Consider the following 27645-nt stretch of genomic DNA (forward strand, 5'->3'; position numbering starts at 1 on the left):
TTTTTGTATGTGTGGGTCCTTTTCCCATTTGTATAATCTCTTTGGGATACAGACCTGGAAGTGGTATTTCTAGGTCAAGAGGTATGCACGTTTTTTAGCCCTTTGGGTATGGTTCAAAATTGCTTTCCAGAAGGGTTGAATCAGTTCACAACTCCACCAACAATGCATTAGTGCTCCAATTTTCCCACATCTTCTCCAGCATTTATTATTTTCATGTTTTGTCATGTTAGCCAATCTGTGATGTGATGCCTCAGAGTTGTTTTGATTTGTATTTCTCTAATCAATAGTGATTTAGAGCATTTTTTCATATGACTATAGATGGCTTTAATTTTTTCATCTGAGAACTGCCTGTTCATATCTTTTGACCATTTATCAATTGGGAAATGACTTGCATTCTTATAAATTTGACTCAGTTCTCTATATATTTTAGAAGTGAGGCTTTTATCAGAGACACTGTTGGTAAAAATCCTTTCCCACTGGCTCCTAGTTTTAGTCTCTCCTTTGATTTTTCAAGACTTCTATTTTGATGTCTGATTGTTATTTTTAAAATTTTTTGGCTTTCTAGTGTTTTTAGTTGCATGCACTAAATTGATTTGTTCTTTTTCACTTCTGTTGATGTAAGCATTTAGAGCTATAAATATTCCCGTAAGTACTACTTTGGCTGCATCCCACAGATTTTGGTATGTTATCTCATTGCTATTATCTTTAGTGAAATTATTGATTGTTTTATGATTTGTTTTTTGACCTACCCCTTCTTTAGGAGAAATTATTTAGTTTACAATTAATTTTTATCCTTTGCTTCAATGGCCCTTTATTAAATGTAATATGTATTATATTATATTTCTGCTTTCTAAAATTTGTTTATGAGGTTTTTATGCCCTAATATATATTAATTTTTTTGACTGATGCACAGTAGAGAAGTAGGTATAATCCTTTCAATTTCCATTTAATATTCTCCAGATATCTAGCATATCAAACTTTTCTAAAATTCTATTCAGTTCCTTGACTTTTTTATTTTTCATTTGATTTATCTAGGTCTGAAAGGGGTTAATTGAGGTCCATCACTGTTATGAACAAAATGTCATTTCCCTGGTTATCTCTTTTAATTGGGTGTATTTTTGTTTTTGCTTTGTCTGACATTATGGTTGTTATTCTGCTCTTTTTTTTTAACTTCAGCTGAATTGTAATAGATTCTGCTCCAGCCCTTTATTTCAACTCTGTATTTTTTTCTGTTTCAAGTAAGTTTATTGTAAACAATATATTCTTGAATTCTAGTTTCTAATCCATTCTTCCCTCTTCCACTTTGTGGGTGAGTTCATCCTATTTACATTTACAGTTATTATTCTTACCTGTGTATATCCTTTTATCCTATTCTCATATACTTATCCTTTTTTTTCTCAGTGCCTCCTTTTTGAGTCTCTTTTGCTTTTAACTAATGCCTCTCTTAATCTGCCCTCCTTTTCCCTTAACCCCTTTCTTTACTATTTATATTTTGAGTAAGACACATTTTTGTAACCAACCTTGTATATATGTATTCTTCCATCCTTTAACCAGTTTAGATAAGAGTGAGGTTTAAGTCTTGTCTCTTCCCTCCCTTTTCTTGCCCCTTCCATTGTATAAACTACTTTTTTTGCTCACCACATTTATGTAAGATAATTTCCCCCATTTTTCCTCTCCTTTCTCCCCACTGTTAGTGCATTCCTCTTCCTCACCTATGCCATTTTTTTTGAGATCATCCAACCACAGCAGAATTACACCCAAGCCTTCTGTCTAATTAGACTCCATCTATAACTCCTGGTGATGAGGGCTATATTTATCATATCCCCATATAAGAATATAAGCAATTTAGCCTTTATTCAGTCTCTTATGATTTCTCATTCATATTTACCTTTTTATGCTTCTCTTGACTGCTGTGTGTTTTTCATATTTTCTATTCAGCTCTGGTCTTTTCATCAGGAATGCTTGGAGGTTTTCTATTTCATTAAAGATCCACTTTTTTCCCTTGTAGGATTATATTCAGTTTTGCTACATGGGTTATTCTTGGTTGTAAGCCTAGATCCTTCCTTCTGGAGGGTCATATTTCAAGCTCTGTTCTCCTTTATGATTTGCTCATTCTTTCAGTCTACTTCTTGACTTTGAAATTTGTGGTAATGCTGGGCTCTAAATATTTTGGGGGTTGGGGATATTTGGTCAGCTTCTGCCCTCTTAATGTCATTTTGCTCTTTCATAAGTCTGGCTAGGCACCTGCAAGCTTTCAGTGCTCTCAGAGTGGTGTAATGGAGGAGGAAGTCTGTTCACTACTCTTCTGACCGAGGTTTAGGTCTATCAAGTTGTTTCTGGTTTGTGTCAGCAGATTGCTGCTTGATTTAGCCACTGCTGGCCCTCTGGGAGACTCTACAGGTTCAGAGCAACTAAACTGCTGTCTTCTCTTTAGTCTTGGACACTGCACTCTGCTCCTAACATCAGTATACCATAGCTATCATTTGCTTCCTATAACTTGTTCAATGCTCAGTATATAACGAGGGGCAACATCCACAACCACTTTTCTTCCCTCTGAATCTGTGACATAACACTGGATGGTGGGCCACAGAGCTGTCAGATGGCACACATTCCTGTACTGAGCCTTTGCTCTGGGATCTCCTGGGGGGTCTTTTTGGTGCCCTGTCTCAGGGATCTCTCAGTGCCTGGGTGCTACAATGCTTCCCACCACAGCTACTGCACACACTCCTGCCAGCTCTCTTCCCCAGTATCTACAGTCTTCTCTGTTTCTCTGAGTTGACTTGGGCTGGAAAAAATGTTGTTACTTCTTAGCTTTCCTTATCAGAATTCAGTCTCAAGCATTCTCTAGATCTTGGTTGAAGAGGTGTAGGGAGAGAGCTAGACTCTAATGTTTCCTCTCACTTTGTTATCTTGACTCCACCCTGAATTACTCTCTACAAACAAATCTGCTAAAAGGTCCTAGAGCCTAGCACAGTGTCTAGCACGTAGTAGGTTTAATAAACACATATTGATAGATAGTGACCAGTCTTAAAACTAGCTTTAACTTAAAACTAGCATTAATAGGCACTAGTTTTTCCTTTTTAAATCTTCTCATCACTCACTACCTTCACATGCTCCTAATTACATCTATTTCACCACTGTCCTTAGCCATCATGCTTTTCATCTTGCTGCCATGTACTCTGTCATACCTCTAGCCGTGGTATTGATAAGAATAGGAGTGGATCTGATAGTCTTGTCTTAATGCCAAAGGTTATTTTTAGCATTTGGAGTTGGAGAATTATCCCAAAATACCCCAATGAAAGTTATTCACCAAATAGTTATTGAGTGTTTACTGCATGTCCAAAGACATAGAATATCTGGTCACTTCCCTCAAGGAAAAAGACGACACAGAAATGGCAAGTCTTACCAAGGCATGTTTATTAAGTACCAAAAGAAAGGATACAAAGTCTAAGGGCCAAGGGATTTCAGAGGAAGGTGATATCAATGATGGTTGGGATGAAATGGGAAAAGATTCGTACAAAGGATATATTTTACTTCATTTGTCCTCTGTGTTTGTGTGACTTTTGTGTATTTCTTTCTCAGTTTTTGAGGGAAGATCTCAACTACCATGACCCAACAGTGAAGCACAGCACATTCCATGGGGAGGATAAGCTCATCAGTGTGGAGGACCTATGGAAGGCATGGAAGGCTTCAGAAGGTAAACCATTGGCCTATCAGAACAGTACAGGGGAAGAGGGACCTGCCTTTTTGTCCCAAAGTGAATGACCCTTAGAAAAGGTAAACTCATGAAGAGAACTCAGAGACTAAATGCAAAAGGGGAGGAGACATGAAGACATCTTTGAAGGTAGTATTATAATGTACCCAAATGAATGCAAATATATTGTAGCTCATATTTATAAAATACTTTAAAGTTTACAAAATAATCTCCTCACAATACATTCATGAAAGAAATAGTAAAAAAAATTATTATTTTCTTTTTACAAATTAGAAAATAGAAGCTAAGAAAAGTAAAGTGACTTATCCAAGATGAAACAGTAAAGATCACAGTCAGGATTTGAATTTAGGTTTCCTAACTCCTAGTCTAAGGCTCTTTTTATTGCTCTTTGAATGCATACAGACAATTGTGCTTAGAGAACAATTTACTGCAGAAGTTATAAATATAAGACACACTCTCTGCCCTCATGGCACTCATAGTCTTGTAAAAGGGCATGATAAATAACTATAATGTAATAAGTCATGATGGTTGTATAAGTGGTACAAACAGGTGACTTGTGAGGATAGGGGAAGGGAGATCATTTCTGAGCAGGAGGTGGGTGGACCAGGAAAGGCACCCTGTTGGACATGACATTAGAATGGTGCTACAGAGTACAGATAAGATTTTACTAGTCAGAGATTGGGGAAGGGACATTTCATTGGTAAGGAATGGTGTGAAGAAATGTAGAAGAAATGAAATGCAGATGTATATGGCAGCTAGTGAAGGGACCAACTTAGAAGTAGTGCAGGATACTTAAAGAGGATATAAGCTACAATAAGAATGGAGAGATAAACTGGAATTTAATGGTGGAGGGACTTGAATCCTTCACTACCAAGAGAAGTTTGTTTTCAAATCCTGAAGGATCATTGAAGGTTTCTGGAGGATGAATTTAGGGTTGTACTTTTTTTTTCTTTTTTGGTGAGGTGATTGGGGTTAAGTGACTTGCCCAAGGTCACACAGCTAGTAAGTGTTAAGTGAGGCTGGATTTGAACTCAAGTCCTCCTGACTGCAATGCCACAGCTCTATTCACTGTGCCACCTAGCTGCCACAAAGGGTTATACTTGTAAACTTCTTTTCCCTGCTTACCTTATTGTTGGATCTTTGGCAGAGGTTCAGGTTTCCTGAAAGAGGTCTTCAAGAGAATGAGAGCATGAATTCTATTAGTTCTGCCTGGTTCTGGCTTCTCTTTCCCAAGCTTTCCTGTTTTATATTAGGTTCTCTACTAATGGCAGGATGACCACTTCCCATGACCAAGGAAGAATGATGATGCTTAGAAGGTTTGGGCTTGAGAAACCCAAAAAGAAATGATTTCCAAACTATTATGGTTCAGTATTGAAGACAGAATCTCAATATCCTTGATAGTCATAGAGCTTCAAACCTGGAAGGGGCCACAAATCTCATCAATTCTAATTTCCTCAATTTGCTGATATTAAGGCCTAGAGAAGGAAAGCGACTGGCTCAAGGTGTTTCAGAAAGAGAATGTGTAGTATTCTCATGGAGTTTATATTTCTTTAATTAATGTTCACATATCCTTGGCTTCTCCTTTAATTTTCCCACCATTGTCCAGGGATGAAAAAGGTAAAGTCTTGGTGAAGATTGGGATATAATGTCACAATTTTCAAAAAAGGGAAAGAAGTAGAGTCTACATATGCTAGGCTAGTGAGTTTGACTTAATTTCTTGTCAGAGTTCTGTAACATATTATTAAAGGGATGGTTTCTTAATATCTAGAAAAGGAAGTAGTTATTATTAAGAACTATCATAGCCTCATTAAGAACAAAGCAAAAGCATTTCCTTTTTTAAAAACAGAGTTATTAGACTGTTAGACTAGAGAAATGCTGTAGATGTAACATTACCCAAATAGAACAAATCATAACAGACTCTTATGCTATCTTTTTGAACAAGGTAGGTGGTGACTACATGACAGCATGTGTAGTTGTGTGGATATATGTACTACATCACAGAACTTTTGTGGAGAACATGCTTTTTAAACCTGTTGTTGTTAGAAAGGGCTGATGAAATGTGTTCATTGGAACACTGCACTGTTGGAGTTGCTGGAAACTGAAGAAAATTATTCCTGACCTTCGGTCTGGTAGAGGTTTTGGAAAGCTTTGTCTGGCCTTGTCACTTTTTGGTTTTACTGGCCTTCCCCTGCGAGGTGGGTATCCACAAGGGACCTGTTCTCTAGTTCCCTTGTTAGGGATCAGGAAACCACTCTGGGCAGGTCACTCCTGCCCACTCATCTACCCACCTATCTCTGCAAGTGCTATAGTTTGGTGATTGGGGAAGTTTGCCAGACAAGAAGGAACTTTTCATCTGCTTGGGTGCTAATAGTTTGAAAGTGGAAAAAACCAGTGGCTACCTAAGGCAAGAATTCTTTGGGGTTTAGTTCAACTAGCTTTTCCTTTTCCTTATTTCCTTAGGACTTCTTGGGGGCAAAGCAAACCCCGTGCTTTTGTGGTATCTAAACTGCCATTGATTGTGCCAAGCCCCTTCCCAATATTCCCCCAACCCAGGATCAGCCTCTAGAAAGAATAAGACTAAGAAAATTTCCTCATTGTGTTTAAGTACTTTATGTTATCAAAACCACACAATTTCTACTGTCTTTAAATCAGAGCTTGGGAAGTGGGGAGTGGATAGGGAGAGGTGAAGTTCAAGGAGAAAGAGCTCTGATCTTGGAATTAAGAGATGTAAATTTGAATCTTGGTTCTGCCTTGATTCATCATATGACTATGGATGAGTCCTTTCCCTTCTGGACTTTTTCTTTCTTCTTTGTAAAATGATGGGGTTAATTAGAGACTAGATGGTCTCTAAGGTCTCAACTTCCTAACACTTAGGGTTGTTGAGAAGTGCAAATGACTACCATAGATTAGGATTAGTTCTTTCCCTTCTCTGGACCTTAATATTCTCCTTTGTAAAATGAGGTTAATTAGAGATAAAATGGCCTTTAAGGTGTTAACTTCCTTATAAGTAGTGCTATTGAAAAGTGGAAATGTCTACCATGGGAGATAGTGAATTCATCCTCACTTAGGGTCTTAGAGTGAAGACACCTGTCAAGTATGTTTTAGAGAGATTCATGGATTGTACCAGCTGGCCTCTCAGATCCTTTCCAATTCTGAGATTCTGTGATCCATATTTAGCTTTTCAGTAGATTCTTGACTGTCATTTGAAGGAAGCAGAGTAGCGACTTCTTTGATAAATAAGGAAATCAAGGTAAGTAATTTACCCAAGGTCATATACCTAGTTACTAAGAGTTTGTTAGTATCTTATCTTGTGCTTCATGAGGAAAGTGACTCTGTCTTACATCTCTCTTAATGGTGAAAAAGTGCTTTGCATTTAGTATGCACTTCATAAATGTTTGCTGAGTGAATAACTCTTGGTCCATGGGTCCTGTGGTGCAGTCATTTCTGTGGCATCTTGCAGCCTTGAAATTGTACAAGTAATTTAATTCCTTTGGTTTCCCATATGAAAAATGAAGATGATAAACCTTGTAGTACTTACAAATGTAGTGATGAAAAAGTATTTTGTAAGGCTTAAAGCATTAAGGAAATGTGAGTTATTATTATTATTAGGTTGGTGGTCTAACAACTCCCTCCTTAGTGCTTAGACCCAGGGCCTCTGTGTCCAAGGAAATAGCCTTCCAGGCTAACAGTCCTATAACCTCCTAGACAAAGTCAGGGTGAAGAGGATAAAGTGTATAGAAAAAGACAGATTTTTCTGAGTTTTCTCGCTTGAGGAAAGCCATAGCCACACACTTTCAATGACTTCCCATGTTTTAATAGGAACTAGGCCCCCTGACGTTCCTCAGTGACTTGGCAAGGCTGAGTGTGGGGGAAGAAATAACTTCTGTCACTGGTATTAACAACTGAGGCTCACGTATATACATCCAGTCAGTCCATAAACTTTCCTATATCACTAAGGCATAGGATAGGCCTGCCTTTTTTTTTCTTCCATAAACCTTTCTGCCTCTCCCAGATGCTGCCTTAATGATAGCAGAACCCCAGGTCTATATAACATTTTGGGGGCAGATAGGTTGCACAGTGGATAGATTGCTGGGCCTAGAATTAGGAAGACTAGAGTTCAAATCTATTCTCAGACGTTTAGTAGCTGTGTGACCCTAGGTGAGTCACTTGACTTCTGTCTGTGTTAGTTTCCTCAACTTTCAAATGGATATAATAGCACCTATCTTGGACGGTTGTTAAGAGAATCAAAGGAGATAATATTTATAAATCACTTAGCATAGTGCCTGGTACATAGTAGGTATTTAATAAATGTTCCTTTTCCTGTGGTGTATGATATTTTTAAGGCTTATATCCCCTGCCTTTACCTGTTGGACACCCAACTGAGGGAGAGAGTTTTTCAGGTGCCAGCCAACAAGATATACTACTTGTGCACTTGTGTATTAAATGAAAGGATGGTCGGGGGTAGGGGGGTGGGGGGAGCATTTGGACTTGGCAACTAAGGCAGTCTCAATAGTGAGGAAGGGAACAGAATGGGCTGATCTGTTGGGGAAGTAGAGGAGCTTCTCTTGCTTTTAGGCTCCCTCCCTTCATTCCCCTCCTCCCAATACCTTATTTTCCTTTTCTGTCACAGAATTGCTATTCTTGATGGTGAGGGTTGTGTTGCTCACTCATTCCTGATTTCTTCCGAGACACTAAAAGGGGAAATATGATGCCCCTTAATTTGAGTCCCAACTCTGTTACTTTTTAACTTTATGATCGTAGGCACAGTTTTCTTTGCCCCCCCCTTCCCCCTCCTTGGGCCTTAGTTTCCTTTTCCATAATATGAAGGGTGTGTGTGTGTATGTGTGTGTGTGTGTGTGTGTGTGTGTGTGTGTGTGTGTGAATTCCTTTCTAATTTTAACATTCTGTGATAAGTTTAAATCTACTTCTATTCCCATACCTGTCAAGAAATGGGAAGCCTTTAGACTGGCTAAGATGAGGCAGGGGCAGCTAGGTGGTGCAGTGGATAGAGCACCGGCTGTTGAGTCAGGAGGACCTGAGTTCAAATGCGGCCTCAGACACATAACACTCACTCACTAGCTGTGTGACCCTGGGCAAGTCACTTAACCCCCACTGCCCAATAAACAAAACAACAACAATAAAAACAACTAAGATGAGATAATCAGTGATAAAGTTCTAATTTTCTATAGGGTCCCATATACAGCTTGATAGATCAATATCAAAGATTTAGCTTCCCAGCCTGCCTCTGATTTCTTTTTCCAAAGCTACCAACTAATTGCTCAAGTAGCCTTGCTGAAAAGAAAGGATTTGGGGATAGAGCCATTCTTCCCTGGTCAGCCATAGGCTAGTTGCAACAGGAGAGACAGAAGAGGCTCCCATTCCAACTGCTTTGGACTTCAGCCCTTTAGAAAGTAGAAAGAAGCTTCAGATTGGATTTGGGGTTGAGACATGACTGTGAATGCCAGTTCTCTTCCTGCCTGTTTCTTTTCCATTACCCTAGGGGAGCTTCAGCTCAGTGAAAGGCATCTGTGTTGGAATCAAAGGCCTAAAGGGTTTTTGAAGAAAGGCATTCATGAGCCACTGGAATCTGCTTGTTGAAAACTTATGGGTGGGCAGGTGTCATCAGACTCCTATCCAAACCACTTCAAAGCTCAGAACAAGAAAGAGTTGGCTGGCCCCTTGTGCTTTCAAATAAACAGTACCAAGAGAGATGTTTATTCTGTTGTATTGGCTGTTTAGAAATGTCTTTGCTAAGTGTATCTTAAAGCCAATTAGTTTGACTTCAGAGCCATTATGTGCTGACATAACACCAAGGGAAGGACACAAAATGTTTTCTCTTTCCCTGAAGCACTCTCTGACATGGCATTTTAACTACTCGATTTTCAACGTTTCCTTCTGTTCCAAAGAAGTCAATAACTCTTGGATTCTTGCCTTTAAGTACTCCAAGCCTCAGAGGTGATTCTTCAGAAATGGGAAGGCAGATGGCTGCTGCCACAATCAGTAATCAAGGCCAGTTGTAGCCCTGGTTTTCACCAAGAGGCCCCAGTGGGGAGTGGCTTGAAGGTGTCCCAGGCCTGGAAGGAGGCAGACCTAGGGTCAGACCTCAGACATCCTGCAAGAAAACAAAGGGCCCTACTGGGCCCAAATTGAAAATGACTCAAGAATATTGGGTAGTAAGCCAAAAGGAAATATCCCAGTGCAGATAGGATGTGATAGTTAGACCCCACACTCAGCCTTTCTGAGATGTCACAGGGATAGGCAGTTGGCAAGGGCTACAGTCATCATACAGTGCTCTCTAGAAGAGCTGAAGTGAACATTGTGGGTGGGGAACAGGTGTGGCCATTCAGAGTAGTAACCACTGAAGCTTGAAATTCAGCACCTTTCCTTGGGACAGCATATGTTTTTTTTCATGCAATTGGTATCATTTCCTCGGCAAATGAGATAGGAAGAGCTCTTCTAGGAGGTCTATCATTAGAAAGCCTTAAGGCATAAAAAGCTCAGAGGTTTTTGAACCAACTAGATTTTGTTCCTGAGAGAGGCAACTACTAGGATTTGTAGCTTGCTGCTAACTTTAGTCTGTACCTTAGAAAGGATTCCTCTTATCTCAGGAGCCTACCTACATGCCCTGATTCCATCCTGACTTGGGCTATCTCCAGACCTCAGCTTTGAGTCCCTGCCTTCTGGGCTGGGGCTTTGAAGGCAGAGAAAAAGGGAGAAGGAAGAGAGGTCACTGGTTCTCACACCAAAGTGGCTTTGCTCAGGCTGTTCCATAGGGAATTAGAGAGATTTTATTCCATCATATGTTGGTCCTTTGGTCTGGCTCTTCCTCATTGCAAGGGACCTTTCTGTCCCGGGAGGGGGTGGGGCAGAAGGAAGCCTCTCCTTCCTGCTTCCTCCACCTATCTGTTGGCTTGACCTATTCTGCTTACAGAGATAGGAGAGAAATGCTATTCCATCAAATCTCTGCATTGGTCCCTTTTCTTGAACTGCCTAATACTCTGCAAGGACACTACCTGAGGCCAAACCTCTAGTGGTGTTAATAATCCTCCTGAATTCATCCAGCAAAGATTAACACATTACCACCTCATCATACTCTTCCCATCCCAGTGATCTTGAACCCTCAGCTATCATGTAAATTCTATTCTACATTGCTACTGCCCACTCCATTATTCCCATCCCCCTCAACTCCAGCCTCCCCAGTGTTAGACTCTAAAGCTATCTACCCCTTCCACTGTGTTCTTTGGAATATGTGCTCCATATATAACAAACTTGCTTTTCTCTTAAAATTTTTCCTTCCCTACTGCTTTTATCTTCTGGCTCTCACTGAGACCTGGCTGCCTCTTGGTGACACAGCTTCCTTGGCCCCCCTTTCCAGCACTGGCTGCCTTTTTGCTCATTCCCCTCAACTCACTGTTTGAGGTGGGAGAATAGGCATACTCCTGATGCTTCCCATGACCACTTCTAAGCTTACTCTCTACCTCCATCACTCAGTAGTTTCTCATCCTTTAAGGTTCACTCAATCTACATCTATTATCCATTCAAAATTCTGGTAGCTTTTGTCTACAACATTGAGGATATTTCCCTTCTTTCCTCATCGAGTTCAGTGCCTAGCGCACAGTCATTCTTTCCTGTCTAATGTCTGCCCTCATACTAGAGGACTTGCACGTACATACTGATATTCCTCAAACAATTCAATTATCATCTCTATGCAGGTCCTAAATCTACTTATCCAGCCTTAACCTCTTCTTCTGACACCCAGTCTCATGTCTCCAACTACCTATTGGATATCTTGACCTGGATATCCCAGGAGTATAAAAATTAAATAGAAATGAATACCTGTGGTCTATCTGTGGCATTCTAAGTCAATATATTGACTTAGAAAACCACAAATTAACATTATTTATGTTGTACTGTATTTTGATTTGTTAAACATTTCTCAATTACATTTTAATCTGGTTCAGGCTACACTTAGGAGTTATATGGACAGTCATGAGTTCGACACCTCTGCTATAGACATCTTAAACTCAACATGTCTGAAATTGAATTATCTTTTACCCTAAATTATCCTCTTTTCCTGACTTCCCTGTTATTGTTAAGGGCACCACCATCTTCTCAGCCACCCAGGCTTGTAACCTATTTGTCATACTTGATTTCTCACTCTCTCACCATCCATATCCAATCACTTGCCAAGTCCTGTTGATTGCATCATCAAAACATTTCTTGTGTATGCCCCATTTTCTTCTCTAACACTACCACCATTTTGGTGCAGGCCCTCATCACCTCAAGCCTGGACTATTGCAAACTGCTGGTGGGTTTGTCTGCCACAAGTCATTCCTTCAGTCTCCCCTTCAGTCCAACTCTACTCAGCTGCTAAAGTACTCTTAGGTCTGACCATGTCACCTTAGTACTCAATAACCTCTAATGGTTTCCTTTCATTTCCAGGATCAAATACAAAACCTTCCATTTGGTGTTCACAGTCCTTCATAGTCTTCCTTCCCTCTATTTTTCTAGTCTTTGTATACCTATATCACTCAGGTATTCAGTGATCCAATTATACTGTCCTCCTTCCTCACACAAGAGACTCTAAATACAGACTCTGGGCATTTTCACTGGCATCCCCCACTCCTGGAATTCTTTCCCTCCCCATATGCATCCTGGCTTCCCAGGCTTCCTTCAAGTCACAGCTAAAATCCTACCTTCTATAGGAAGTCTTTCCAATCCCCTTTTATTCTGATGTCTTCCCTCTGTTGACTATTTCCTGTTTATCCTGTATATAGTTTGTTTGTACATAGTTGTTTGCATGTTGTCTCCCCCACCACACTGTGAACTCTTTGAGAGAAGGGACTGTTTTTGCCTTTTTTGTTTTCAGTGCTTAGCCAATGCCTAGAACATAGTTGGCCCTTAATAAATGATTATTGATTGATTGATTGATTGGTTGAACTTCACATAGTACTTTATTTGTACCTATCATCTTCTTAGACTCTAGACTCTAATGGTCTCTGTCTTCCTGAGACATTTGCCTTTTTTGATTTATTTATCATCACAAAATAGACTCTTGATAAGTGGTTTTTATATATGTATTCTTTTTTTTTTGTCTTTTGGTGAAGCAGTCGGGGTTAAGTGACTTGCCCAGGGTCACACAGCTAGGAAGTGTCATGTGTCTGAGGCCGGATTTGAACTCAGATCCTCCTGACTCCAAGGACTGAGCTTATCCACTGCACCACCTAGCTGCCCCTATTTTTTTTTTTTGTATTTTTGAGGCAAATGCACAGGTGAGTTACATGGCAGAATATGATAGCAAAGGAGAAATCCAGAGCATATACATTAGGAAAATTATGCAAATATAAGAAATACTAATTTCATCAACCTGGGGAATGCCTAGTGTGTGACTTAAGTAAATCCAAATAATAGGTAGATGTTTGAGGCTCTGGAAGGTCACACTGCTAGTGTCAGAAGTAGGATCTGGGTTTTCTTAAAGGCCAGCACTCTATTCACTGTCATGATGCCTGGGGAAAAAATGACTACTATTGTTATTGTGTTTATTATTTAGATCAGTGGTGTCAAACTCAGATGGGGGCCACTAATCTGTACACAAGGATCCCAGTGGGCTTCATATTGACTTTTTGAAATGGGGTATTAGCTATGTTTTATTGTGTTTTTATTTATTTTATTAAATATTTCCCAATTACATTTTAATTGCTTTGACTGCACTTGGAAGTGTTGTGTGCCATGTGTTTGACACCTCTTATCTAGATCATCTGGTCACAGATGTAGAACTGGAGTAGACCTCAGGGACCATCTAGTCTAACCACATCATTTTACAGATGAGGAAACTGAAGGTCAGGGAGTTAGATGCCAAAGAGCTAGCTGTTGCCAGATGTCAGACCTTTCCACGAACTTGAACTTTGTGTCAGGAAAAGAAAGAAAGAAAGCTCCTTTCTGTGTGCCCTAGGTGATATCAAGGGAAATGACAAACACTTTCCTGTTCAAATGGTGTGAGATCTGCTGCCTAAACCAAGGGGACTTTGGGTATTATGGCTGCCTGCCTGGGCCTGAACTTAAGAGATCAACTTTGAATAGCTGATGGCCCCAGGCCTTTCTCTGAAACTGAAAATTATCTCCTACCCTCTGTCTTCTGCTGGCAGAACTGAAAGTTCCCTTTGTGGAGGAGGGAGGTTGCTTCCTTGGCAGCAGGAGAGGGCTCCACAGGTCACCACTTGCCTTTTTGAGTCATGTCTTCCTATCTCTTCAGCCTATAGCATCAAGCTCTCCCAGTATTGTTCCAGGGAATGGAAGAAATGATCATTCACCTAGATCGTTCTGAGTTTGTTCTTCTCTGGGCACAAAATCCTTTCTTCCATTCTTGGGTTTTTCTAGGCACCTATCTCTGGCCTTGCCCTTTCACACCTTCTAATACCTTGCTCCATCATTTCCTAAATGTGTGACTCTACTTGGAGAAGCAGCATTATATAGAAGACAAAGCACAGGATTTAGAAGGAAGAAGTCTGAGTTCAGCTTCTATCTTGTTTATGGGTAATTCATATTACCTCTATGAACCTCAGCTTTAGACATAGAACAAAAAGACTTGGGTTCTAGCTTTGCTATGTACTTGGAGCATAATTTTGAGTAAGTCTCTTAACTCCTATAAGCCTCAGGTTCTTCATCTATAAAATGATAGAGGTAGAATAGATGATCTTAAGATTTATTTCATCCAAACATGCTATGATTTTGTGAAAATGGGCATAATGATATTTAGTCTTCCTGCCTCATAAGGTTGTTTTGAGAAAAGCACTTTGTAGTTCTAAAATCACTTTATAAATGTGATCTATTATAATTATTTAATCTCTCTGAACCTCTGTTTCCATATTTGTAAAAAAAAGTAATAATACTTGTACTATCTGGTACACAGAATTATTATAGAGCCCAAATGAAATAAAGGATTGGAAAGCATCCCTTTTTAGTTATCTTATCTGTCTTTCCCAGTGTCTACCATAATTCATTGAAGAATAGATATTTAGTAAATTTTTGCTGAATGTAAGAATGAAAGCATTTTGTACACCACAAAGCACCATATAAATGGGAGCTGTTGTTATTATTATTATTAATTATTCCTCGATTGAAATCTTTCTCTGTTGGCTCATTGGTGACCCTGGGTTCTCAAAGGTTGTATTAGTGGTATACAAACTCTGGGAAGTTCTGCAGTACTGGAAAGGTTTCAGGCCTAGTGGTGGACTATGGGTCTTTCTCTCAAGAACAATCTTAGCTGTGTATGAAGAGGTTCATCACAAAGTGATGAATTTTTATGATCATAACAACTCATGAAACAATCTGCTAAGGTATGGAAGGTATTGGAGCCTGAGTTGGTGAAGTCAGGATTCATACTGATGAAATTATGAGTCCTTGAAGTATTGAAGCATCATTATTATCTTCTTTTAATCCTAGGGTCCAAATCCATCCCTGAGAACTGGATTTGTATCTCTCTTCCTTTCCCTTCTAGATTCAGCCCCAGTCCTTCTGCAAGCTCCCAGAGTTTCTTCCTTCTCCCCTGCTCATCCCTCTGTCTTTGTTCAGACGTGCCTGGTAACTATTGCCTTTGTCTTCATTTGTTTACATCATCTTTGCCCTTTGGGTGTCCTGTACAGCCTCCCTCTTGAAACTTATTTCCTGGTCCCTTGCTTTAGCATCAGAACTTCTATATTGAACACCAATAGGTTCCCAGGCTTACTATGAGAAAGAATTGTGTTTATCTTCAATGCAATCCAACAAGTCTGTACTAAGCCCACCTGTCCAGTCCTACCTTAGGCACTATGTGAGATGCAAAAATGAGTAAAATGTGGTAGTTACCTTTGTAGAACTTAGTCTGGTAGGGGAGATATAAGACATATGTATGTTTTAAATTTAATTCATGAGATTCATGTTTTTGTTGTAGATGTTGTTTTGTGTAGATCAGGGGTTCTCAAACTTTTTAGTTTTAGAACTCCTTTATGCTCTTCAAATTATAGAGGACCCCTCAAAGAGCGTTGTTTATGTGGATTAAATCTATTAATATTTACTATTTTAGAAATTGAAACATTTTATTATTATTATGGAAATAGTTTTGACCTCAAGGGTTTCTTAAAGCGTCTCCACTAGTACACAAGGGGTCCTCAGAGTATACTTTGAAAACCACTTCCAGTTTCCCTTCACTCACACAATTTCCAATCATCTATGCCTTTGTAGACAGTCTTCATGTGTTGCATTGACCAAGAAAGGTATCCTCCCCTGTTGGCCAGCATTCTGATAATAAACCTTTTTTCTCTAGTCAAGCCTTCAGACCTCAGACATCTGGTCCATCTTTGGGCCTAAACTTTCTGACTTGGTAAAACCTGCTCTACTTCCATAGCCCTTCAAGAGTACTTGCCACCTGAGGAGAACTTTAGTGTAGGAAGACACATAATCACATAAGTTAGGTGCCAGGCAGAATATGATTCCTGGTCTAGAAGAGGTACAGAATATTGTGACATCTCAGAGGAGAGATTGTAGAAAAGTGACAGCAGGTAGTTAGAACATCCTATAGCCATAGACCCCTGCAGTGGGCAAGTGCTGGCCTTCAAGCTCACTTGGACTGTGCTGAAGAAGGGCTTAGGGATGGGAAGCTGAAAAGGGGTTGAGAGGAATCACCCTAGCCCCAGGTGAAAAGAGTCAGCTATACAGAAGATACTCCCCTATCTGTCTTCTGAGGGGCTGAGGAGGAGATGCTCTGCTTGATTTATTCTCTCTAATGGCACCTGCCTGTTTTCTCCCACAGTATACAACTGGACCGTGGATGAGGTGGTACAGTGGCTGATCACATATGTGGAGTTACCACAGTATGAAGAAACCTTCCGGAAACTGCAGCTCAGCGGCCACGCAATGCCCAGGTCTGCATGTGGTAAAGGGAGGGAAGGGCAATGAAAGGAAGAAGACAATCATTATCATAAACTAGTGGGATGGTGTCCCAGCTAACTTGAGGCATTTCTGTGGACTTGGGTTTGAGTGTAGATCTAGTCTTCCCCCAGAATGACTTCCTTTCTGTGCAATGTTCCCTGATCAATCAATCTCTAATCATTTGGCTCCTGCGCTTCACCTATTCTCCTAAACACATATATTGTCTGGGAGCCTGTTCCCCTCACAGGAACTGGCCTGGGACTTCTGCTGATGACAGTTACAGTTGCTTTGAATGTCAGGGTTGGGTTAGTAGTTTTTGTAGAAGCCATAAAAAACTTAATTATAATTATGTGAATTATGTACATGACATGGATTATGCAAGTTGTTATTATTTTTAATACCCCTTCTCAGAGGCAACTTGATAGAATGGAAGGACCACAATTGTACTTGAAGTTAGAATTCTTTGGCTTTATTCTTGGTCCCTGTATTGCCTGGCTGTGTGACTGACTATGGGCAAGTCAGTTAACCTTCTGATCCTCACATTCCTGATTTGAAAAAATAGGGATAATATTTGCACTGTTTATCTCACAGGGCTATTGTGGAGAGAATTTGATTAGGGCAGTGTCACGGGCAGGCCCTCACTTTGGGAAAATCATTTTGGTAGCTGTGTAGACAACAGATTGGAGAAGAGGTAATTTTTGAGGCATCAAGACCAATCATCAGGCTATTTCAGTAGTCCAGGAAAAAGGCAATGAGGTTCTAAATAGGGTTCTATCCATATGAATAAAGAGAAGTGGATATATTTGAGAGATGTTTAAGATAAAAACAAGATTTTGTTACTGACTTGATATGTAGAGTGAGGGAAAATAAGAAGTGGAGGATAACACTTAGACTTAGAAATTAGTATATGACCTTCAATTTTTCAGACTCCTTTCTTTTTTCTTTCAGACTCCTAATTAGTTCATTATGCAAGCTAATAATGTTGTTCAAGCAAAACAGAAAGGGAAATATTCTACAATTCCTCCTACCCATCTTTCCCAAATCAGAACATGAAAATACTAGCTAAAATAAAACAGAAATGGCTTCAACATAGGACAATGGGATATGGCACTTTAGGTTTCACAATGTACTTTTTGATAACAACACTCCCTTGGGGGAGGGGGTAACACTAGTATTTTTGTTCTCATTTTATAGAAGAAGAAGCTGAAACTTAGAAAAATGTAACTTGTTTGTACTCAGAGGTGTGAGAGTCTAACCCATCTTTCTCTGGACTCCATATCTAGCGCTTTTTTTTTTCTACTGAAGTATACTTCCATAAAGATCTGTGAAAGAAATGTTGTAAAAGAATTGACAGCCTAGAGAATCCTTTCTGGCACAAGTTAGTTAGCATTTATTAAATAATTACTATGTGCCAGGCACTGCACTAAGCATTAAGTATACGAAGAGAGACCAAAACCAGGCCACACCCTCAAATAGCTCACAGTCTAATGGAATATACAATAAGCGAACAAATGTGTACAAACAAGCTGTATATTGGATAAATAGGAAATAATTAAAAGAGAGAAGGCACTAGAATTTAGGGGTTGGGAAATCCATATGATGTGAAGAAATAAAGAGGTGATAATCTTGTATTCTGCCCTGGTTAGATAACACCATGAGTAATGGGTTTTATTCTAGACACTACACTTTTGGAAGGCCATTGATATCTGGAGAATATCTATGAAAGAGCAACCAGATAGTAAAGGACCTTAAATTCTTGATTTATGAAGGTAGTTTGAAGTTATTTGGAATATTTGGCTTTGAGAACCGAAGATTGTTGGGTGGTTAGGAAGAAGGAGCAGACCTAAAATTAATAGCTATCTTCAAGGAATCAAAGAAGGGGTTCTTGTGTCAAAGAAGGATTAGACTTATTTTGTTTGGTCCCAGAGGGAAGTTCCAGGGACAGATGGGTAGAAGTTGCAAAGGGGTAAAATTTTAGAATTGTTGTAAAAACACACACATCTTAGTTATTAGAGCTATTCAAAAATGAAATGGACTGTTTTCAAAGGTAGTAGCTTCATCATCATGGGAAGTAGGATTTGCATCTTCCCCATGGTTCTTCTGGGACCTGGCATCACTTACTGTTTGTTGAATTGAAATTTATTAATTTGAATTTGTTCTTTTCTCTATAGGTTGGCAATTACCAATGCAACAATGACAGGTACTGTTCTTAAGATGACTGACCGGAGTCACAGGCAAAAGCTACAGCTGAAAGCCCTAGACACAGTGCTGTTCGGACCCCCTCTCTGTGAGTACTCCCTGGGGACTGGGCTGGAATCCAAGGGCACCACTGCTGGGGAGAAAGAGAGTAGCTATTTCCTCAGCCATCTGAACCTAGGATGCTTGGGGAAGCTAAGAAATTATCCTGTGTCCTGAAACAGCCAGCAACTCACTATCTTGGGTTGTTTTAGATTGTTGGACACAACATTTCAGTCTTAGCTGTATTAATAATAAAGACCTAGTATCCAAAGAGTGAGAGAGGGGATAATATTTGCTCTCCTTGCCAGCTCGTAGTAGTACTTGCTAGTCTTTGCTAGCTCTTTGCTGGAGCAAACTTTCTTTATTCAGTTCCTGTGCATTTTAGAAAGGATATTGACAAACTGATCATTAATGTCAAGAGATGCATAAAAGAGATGTACACTTACTAAAGGTGTTTGCTGCTGTCTTGGAGTAAATTCAAAAGAGTCCAGCCTGAGAGACGATTTCCCAGAGATGGTGAGGTTCTACAAATTGCTCTTGTTTGTGGGTAACATTGTACTGACTATTTCAACCCTTAGAATATTGTAGTGATTCATAGTTACTCTGAAGAGTTTGGCTTAACTATCCATGTATGAAAAGCCAAATGGATAAAGAATGCCTGTCATTCAGACAATGATATGTAGTAGGATATGCAACCTGTAAAGCTTGTCCATCTTTGTGCATGTATGTATGTGTAGGTAGATATAGATTTATGGTGGGTAAATATAGATTTATAGATGTGAAACACTATAATTGGACAATGAGAGGGGCACAGAATTGAACAGGAAGAGGGGAGCAGGCTAGATTACCTCTGGGAAACTGGAAATTTATTGTCCTTGGGCTTCTCACTAAAATAAAAACCCATCTTTGTTTTATATAAATATTCTTCTGGTGATGATACTTGGCTGTGGGTCATGGTAACATACTGCTTGTTCAATTGTTTATTACAATGTCAAGAGAAATCAAATAAGAACCTCAGCACACTGGGTACACCCCTCTGTGAAGAGTTTATGGAAGGCCATGAAATTTCAGAGGATGATTATGGATGGGTTGCGATCTGTATTGTTGGAGGGAATACTCACAAAATGGGATTAGAAATCCATTTGAGTACTTTAGTATTAATATGCTATTACAGGTCCAGAGGAAGGTGAAGAGATCTAGTGCCAAACAAGCCCAAACACGAGGTCTGTTCTATCCTTCCAAATTTAGCCTGGAACACACTACCTGGTTTTAGGCACTACTTTTCATTAGCAAAGGTTGGAACAGTCAGATAAAACTCAGAGAAGGAAGTGAAACTAGACTTTGAAAGAGAAAACTTAGTTGTGTGATGAGGATAAGTGAAGACATTCTGAGAAGGGTGAATGGCAAGATCAGTGCCACTAGAGGGGAAGGTCGTGACATGATGTTTTCAGGGAACAATCCATTTTGAATAAAGGCTACTTGTAGGCAAATAGTAGAAAATAAGACTGGAAATATAAATTGGTTACAAACCATGGAAAAACCTCAGAAGTAAGACTAAGGTGTTTTGACTCTTGGAGGTTGTTGGCAATCATGTCTGGTTCCTATGCACTTGAGGGACATATTGCTGTGCTATGTGAAGGAGCCTCTGGGTTTGTGTTCATGATAAATGGAGGTGGAGTGATTAGAAGGAAGGAGGCTGGGGAAGAAGCTGCTGTCATCTTATAGGGGTAAGAGGGCATGGAGAGAGAGAAAGGGATAGAAGCAAAGGACATTTCCAGGTAAGGCTGATAGGCTTTGGTGAGTAATTGGAATGGAGCAGGGGTGGGGAGCGAGTAAGGTTAATGCCAAGGTTTCAGAATTGGATTGCTCTTACCTTGTGGCATAGTTTGAGAGTACATGGACCAATAGTCTGATTAATGTTCACTCCACTTTGACTAGAGCCAGAGGCTTAGTGATTCCTTTCATTGAAGCTTTCTACAAGAGCTACTACAATCTCTACTTGAGCCACACAGCACTGTTCACTGCTACCTCCCACCCTCCTCTTTCCCCCTTTCAGAATGATAGTTGTCCTGGTTCTGCTATCTGGGTCCAAGCAGAGCACTGTGGTCAAACAGGCTTATTTCTTCTTTTCCACAGCAGTCCATCAGACAACAGTTTTTATAGATGTACTGAAGTTTTCATAGATATGAAAGATTTGTATCGGGGTATGCTGGACACTTGCTCTTTATGTCCATGGAAAATCAAGCAAAGAGAAATGGTTTTATAAAATAATTGATGTTGTAGATATAAGAAGGAAATTCTTAACCATCCTAGGAATTAGACCTGGACCAGCTGACCAAGTTTGACTCATGAGACTGCCCCCAGACTCTTTCTTTTTTTTCCCCCTGTTTTCATTTATTTATTCATTCATTCATTCATTCGTTTGTTTGTTTGTTTGTTTGTTTGTTTTTCCCCAGACTCTTTCAAAGAAAGAACAGGAACAGCCACTGATACTTGTTTTTTAAAAATAAGTTTTATGGATATTTTTTGTTTACATCATAGTTGTTTCTAGAAATAGCCTCCCTCCTTTACCCCATCCAAAATGAACTCTCTAGTAACAAAGAAAAGGAGCTAAGCAAATATACCTGCTATAGCAACTGTACCTGGCAATGTATATACCATTCTCCTCAGGTAGTTCCCTAACTCCACCAAGAAGGAGGTATGTTTAGTTATCTATTCTTTCTGGGACCATTATTTGCTTTTCAGTTGCTCAGAGTTTGACTTCTTCTTACTGATCTTTTATTTGTATTGTTTTAATCATTATATATACTACCACAAAGGATTTGCTTATCTCACTGTGTATCATTTCATACAACTCCTTCCATGTTTCTCTGAATTCTTCATATTCATTATTTCTTACTGCACAGTAAAATTCAATTACATTCTTATGACCACAGCTATTGCAGCTATTCTGCAGTTGATGAGTGCTTACTTTGTTTTTTTAAAATCTATTTTGATTTATCAGCCATCATTTCCATAAGCTTTTGAGTTTTAAATTTTTCTCCCCCTCCCTCCCCAAGATGGCATGCAGTCTGATATAGGCTATACATATGCATTCCTATTAAACATATTTTCACATTAGTGATGTTGTAAGTAAGAATTAGAACCAATAGGAGGAACCACCAGAAAGAGGAAACAAAACACAAAAGAAGAAAAAAAAAGCAAATTAGTATGCTTCAATCTGCATTCAAACTCCATAGTTCTATCTTTGGATGTGGATAGCATTTTCCGTCATGAGGTCTTTGGAGATATCTTAGATCCTTGTATTGCTGAGAAGGGTTAAGTCTATCAATATTAGTCATCGCACAACATAGCTATTATTGTGTACAATGTTTTCCTGGTTCTGCTCACTTCATTCAGCATCAGACCTTACAAGTCTTTCCAGGTTTTTCTGAAGTCAGTCTGGTCATCATTTCTTATAGCACAATAGTATTCCATTACATTCATATACCACAACTTATTCAGCCATTCCCCAATTGATAAGCATCCTCTCAATTTCCAATTCTTTGCCACCACAAAAAAAGCTGCTATGAATATTTTTTTACATGTGGGTCCTTTTCCCATTTGTATGATCTCTCTGGGATATAGCCCTAAAAGTGCTATTGCTGGGTCAAAGGGTATGCACATTTTTATAGCCCTTTGGGCATAGTTCCAAATTGCTCTCCAAAATGGTTGGATCATTTCACAACTCCACCAACAATGTATTAGTGTTCCAATTTTCCCACATCTTCTCCAACATTTATCATTTTCCTGTTTTGTCATGTTGGCCAATCTGATAGGTGTGATGTGGTACCTCAGGGTTGTTTTGATATGCATTTCTCTAATCAATAGTGATTTAGAGCATTTTTCGTGTGACTGTAGATTGCTTTAATTTCTTCATTTGAGAACTGCCTGTTCATATCCTTTGACCATTTATCAATTGGGAAATGACTTGTATTCTTATAAATTTGACTTAATTCTCTATATATTTTAGAGATGAGGCCCTTATCAGAGAGACTGATTGTAAAAATTCTTTCCCAATTTTCTACTTTCCTTCTAATCTTGGTTGCATTGGCTTTGTTTGTGCAAAAACTTTTCAATTTAATGTAATCAAAGTTATCCATTTTGTATTTTGTAATGTTCTTTATCTCCTATTTGGACATGAATTCTTCTGTTCTCCATAAATCTGATAGGTAAACTATTTCTTGCTCTCCCAGTTTGCTTACAGTATCAGCCTTTATATCTAAATCATGGACCCATTACTGTAGTTTTTCATATATCAGATCAAATCAACTTGTCTTGCAGGGTTTCATTGGCCTAGAACAAGGGGTGCCCCCCCTTTTCTATTTTTGCACTGTTGTGCCTCTCAGAGTTTTATTTCCCTGCCAAGTGGCTTCCAGGACAGGCCTTAGGGAAGTGAAACTGCATCTTTGATAGGCCAGCTTGTGCCATAAACTCATCTGGGGGCCAAGAATATTGGTATTTGTCTTTAAGGGGAATTTAATGTGGTTGGTTGAAAGACCTTAAGTGTGGTCCTTGTTGAATGGAGGGACACAGCCAGATATATCACCAGGAACTGTGCCTAGAGAAGCAGCTGGCACCAGAAAGAAAGGGAAAAAGCTTCTGTTTCTAATAGTCACACTATCTATCTAGCCTTGTTTTTTTGCTAAACTGGTTTTTAAAGTTTTTGAAAATTTATGTGCAACATAAGTGTTGAAGTTACACACCCATCCACCATCACCATCTGCCTCTGCCCTTCTAGGGTCCTATGAGTCACTTTCTTTCTCTGGGTCTCAGTTTCCTTCCCTATAAAATGAAGTAATTGAACTAGATGATCTTAAACTCTATGTTCCAAAAATGTAGTTGGGTGCTGGAGGGAAGAAGCATGGTAGGCCATGGGTTTACTTACTCTAGCAATCTGGCTGTAACAACTTTGAGATCAGCATCAACTCCTTAAGACACACTAGAGGTATAGCATAGGGAAGTGACTTAACTTTAGGGATCTACCAGGTCAATTGGGGAAATAAGATATTTGTCATTAAAAGAGATAGTATATACATACATATATACACATGTGTATTTATGCATATGTATGTGTGTGTGTATATATATTACATATACACATTCATACATATATATTTATGAAGAGTTAATTGAATTTAGAATTAGAGCTGGAATAAACCTCAGAGAATAAGTGACTTGCTCAGTGATACACAAGTAGTAAATTTCAAGGTGGTGTTTGAACCCAGGTCCTCTTGCTGAGAAGCCAGTGTACTTTCCATTATACCACGCTGCCTGCCAGAGCCAAAGGTAGTGTGAATCATCATGGGCCAGAGTAGCACTAAAAGCTTTCACAGAGGAGATGAGAATTGATCTGAGTATTAAAGGATGAGTTAGTGAGATATAGTGATACAGTGGATGGATTCTTAGACTTGGAGTCGAGACTTGGATTTGTATGCTGACTTACTAGCTCTGTGCTCATGGACAAGCCATTTTGCTATTTTGAGCCTCAGTTTCTCAGTAAAATGAGGATCATAGATTTAGATTTGGAACAGATCTTAGAGTTAATCTAATATAGCCACCTCAGTTTATAGGTGAGGAAACTGAGGCCTAGAAAAGTTAAACCCTTACCCAAGTAGTTTGTAGTGGATGCAGGAGATAAACCCAGGTCTTCAATTCACTGGGAAGTTGTAGAGATCACTATGTAAATGTTAAAGTGCTATAGAAATATGCATAATTCTCATTATTATCTTATTATGATTAGGCTGCAGATAAGAAGTGGAAATGGAATGGATACTTCAGATGGAAAAGAAAGCTAAAAAGTAATCTCTTCCTCTTGAAATTTCCCATAATATTTTGCTTGGACATCTTTGTTATACTTAACACATTTTCCTTTGTTAAATAGTTAATTGTGGGGGCAGCTAGGTGGTACAGTGGATAAAGCTCTGGCCTTGGAGTCAGGAGTATCTGAGTTCAAATCCAGACTCAGACACATGACACTTTCTAGCTGTGTGACCCTGAGCAGCTCGCTTAACCACAATTGCCTCACAAAAAAGAAAAAAGAGTTAATTGTGTACATGTTATGTCTGCCTGTTAAACTTTGTCACTTGAGAGCTGGGGCTACCTGTATTTATTTTCTTTCCCTGGAGCCCTTTTGGGCTCCAAACATACTGGGGACTTCATATATGTTTGTGAAGTACAATTGAAGAACTTGAACACAGACAGGTGGCACAAGGGAGCCTGGCCTGTTCAGGGATTAATGCAGAGACCAGACTGGGCTATGCAGTGTAGTATTGCTGTAGGGAAGGGATAGATAAAATGTAACAGGACATAAAATTGGCTAGTTAGAATGTTGCCAGATTCTGGGATAACCAATACAGACCAAATACATCTGTTTTGTTGATATGACGTCTAGTAAGGAGTGATTAGAGTTGGATTGGATTAATCACAGAAAGCTTCTTGGAGGAGGTAAGTTCTGAGCTATGGATTAAAAAGTGTAGTAAACCTTGTTTGTTGAGAACAAAGGTGGGACTGGTGTGGTGGTGGGAAAGAATACATCAGCAGAGGTGTGGAAGCAGGCCTTAGGTTAGAAACAGCTGCCTCATTATAAAACAATCCCAGTATGAGTCACTTGCCTTGTAATAGAATAAGCCAGCAGTATGATGTGGCAGCCAAGATAACAAATGCAGTCTTATATGTCAGTGCTGCAAGGATATTTGTGAGTGCTCTTCACTAACATAGATCAGTTCCTTAGTGCCTAGAGGTCTTCATGAGTTCCTATAGCCAAAAAATATCCATCTTCTGGTGGCCAACCTTTAAGCTATGAAACTCGCACAGACTTAGCTTGGCAGATCCTTGAGTGACGAACCCAATTTATACTGGGCCTGTACTTGAAGCTTTTCAAATTTGTTAGGATTTTCCCAGAGCTTAGCTGGCCTTTGAGAAACCAAGGTCATCCACATGCTGATATGTGGTATCACAGGACAGCTTTCTTGGTTTGATGAAGTCTGAGACTATAGGAGTAGAGGAGCCAAGATCAAGGAAGGTGGGAGCCCTAGTGTTTGCTGCCCTAGTCAGGCCATGTTGAGAATATTTGTTCAGGTCTAAACAACACATCTTAGAAGAGTCACTAACAGGATAGAACTTGTCCAGAGTAGGGTTTGGTTGCCTGGAAACGTGACCACTGTTTTCAAATATCTGAAGGATAATCAAAAGGAAAATACAATGGTTGTCCTTTATGCTCGAAGAGGACCAAAGTGACATCACTATGTCAAGGTCAAAGTACAATGGTCCATCTGTGGCTGATCAGACCAGTACAAGCTCAGAAGGTTCTACCACAGATTGGGCACAAATAGTCCATATGAATATTTGGAGTGGATATGTTTCTAAATCTGCGCATCTAATATTTCTTTTGAGCTACTGCAGTTCTGCTTTGCTCATACTGCACCTTCTTTGATGTGAGCACACCATGCTGGGTGGTCCTGTGCCAGGATCTCTCATGTCTCACAAGTGATACCAAAGTTCTTCAGAGAGACCATGAGAATGCCTTTGTATCACTTCTTCTGACTTCTGTGTGAGTGCTTGCCTTGGGTAAGTTCTCTGTAAAATAGTCTTTTAGGCAAGTGTATGTTTGACATTTGAACAGCGTGGCTGCCCCCCTCCCACATTGGAGTTATACTCTGTGCAGTAGAGTTGGAATGTGTGGCAGTTCAGCTTGAGAAAGGACCTCAGTATCCAGTACTTTATCTTGCCAGGTCATCTTCAAAATCTTCCTAAGACAATTCAAATGGAATTGATTGAGTTTCCTGGAATGATGCTGGTATACTGTCCAGGTTTCACAGGTATATAACAATGAAGTAAGCACAACAACTCTGTAGACCTTCAGTTTTGTAGGCAGCCCAATACTTATTCTTTTCTCCCCACACTTTTCCTTTGGAGCCTTCCAAACACTGAACTATGTGTGTATCAACCTCATCATCTATGTGTACATCTCTGGAAAGTATACTGCTAAGGTAAGTGAACTTATCCATGGCATTCAAATTTCTCCATCTGTTGTAACCAATGATTCCATGTATGGATGGTGTGGTGCTGGAGAACCTCTGTTTTCCTGGTGTTAATTAATTGAGACCAAAATTAGCACAAGCAACAGAGAATTTGATCCATACTTTGTTGCATCTTAGCCTCAGAGGCTACATTGAGTGCACAATCATCTGTGAGCAAAAAGTTGTGCACGAACTCTCCTTCCTCTTTAGTCCTGGCTTGTAGCCTTTTTAAGTTAAATAATTTACTATCAGTGAAGTAACTGATCTTGATGCCATTTTTTTTTCCTCATTGAAGGCTTCTGACAACATTGCTGAACACATCAAGCTAAAAAGTATGGGAGAAAGCACACAACCCTGCTTCACTTCATTGGTGACTGGGAAAGTTCGAGAGCATTGTCCATCATCCAGAATCCATGCAAGAAAGCATGCTGTCATGAAACTGGCATATAATACTGATGAACTTCTCTGAGTAACCAAATTTTGCCATGATTTTCCACAAGCCCTCGTGACTGACAGTATTAAAGTGCTTGGTTAGATTAACAAACGTTTTGTACAGACCTCCATTCTACTCCTGGAATTTCTCTTAGAGTTGTTAGGTAGCAAACCCCATATCAGTCATTCCTCAGCCTTTCTGAAGCCACACTGAACCTTTGGTAGATTGCCATCTTTCAGGTGAAGGATCAGCTGATCAAGTAGGACTTTGGCAAGAATTTTTTTTTTTTGCTT

The 27645-nt window shown here is 39.5% G+C and overlaps 1 protein-coding gene and 1 long non-coding RNA gene across 6 annotated transcripts in view; both read left to right on the forward strand.

Annotated features, from left to right (window-relative positions):
- The window catches only part of STIM1 (stromal interaction molecule 1), a 249665-nt gene that overhangs the window by 160268 nt on the left and 61752 nt on the right, over positions 1-27645 (forward strand). For all 5 annotated transcript variants that reach the window (XM_078156996.1, XM_020967654.2, XM_020967657.2 and 2 more), the window contains 3 exons: positions 3583-3697; positions 16503-16614; positions 18793-18908. In XM_078156996.1, the coding sequence (XP_078013122.1) occupies positions 3583-3697; positions 16503-16614; positions 18793-18908 (343 nt within the window). The remainder of the gene's footprint in view (positions 1-3582; positions 3698-16502; positions 16615-18792; positions 18909-27645) is intronic.
- Positions 18933-27463, forward strand: LOC144458235 (uncharacterized). The gene is made up of 2 exons (XR_013487828.1): positions 18933-26889; positions 27215-27463. It is a non-coding gene; the product is annotated as an uncharacterized LOC144458235 (long non-coding RNA).

This window comes from Phascolarctos cinereus, unplaced genomic scaffold (genome assembly GCF_003287225.1).
Source record: "Phascolarctos cinereus isolate Bilbo 61053 unplaced genomic scaffold, phaCin_HiC Scaffold_726;HRSCAF=1367, whole genome shotgun sequence".
NCBI lineage: Eukaryota > Metazoa > Chordata > Mammalia > Diprotodontia > Phascolarctidae > Phascolarctos > Phascolarctos cinereus.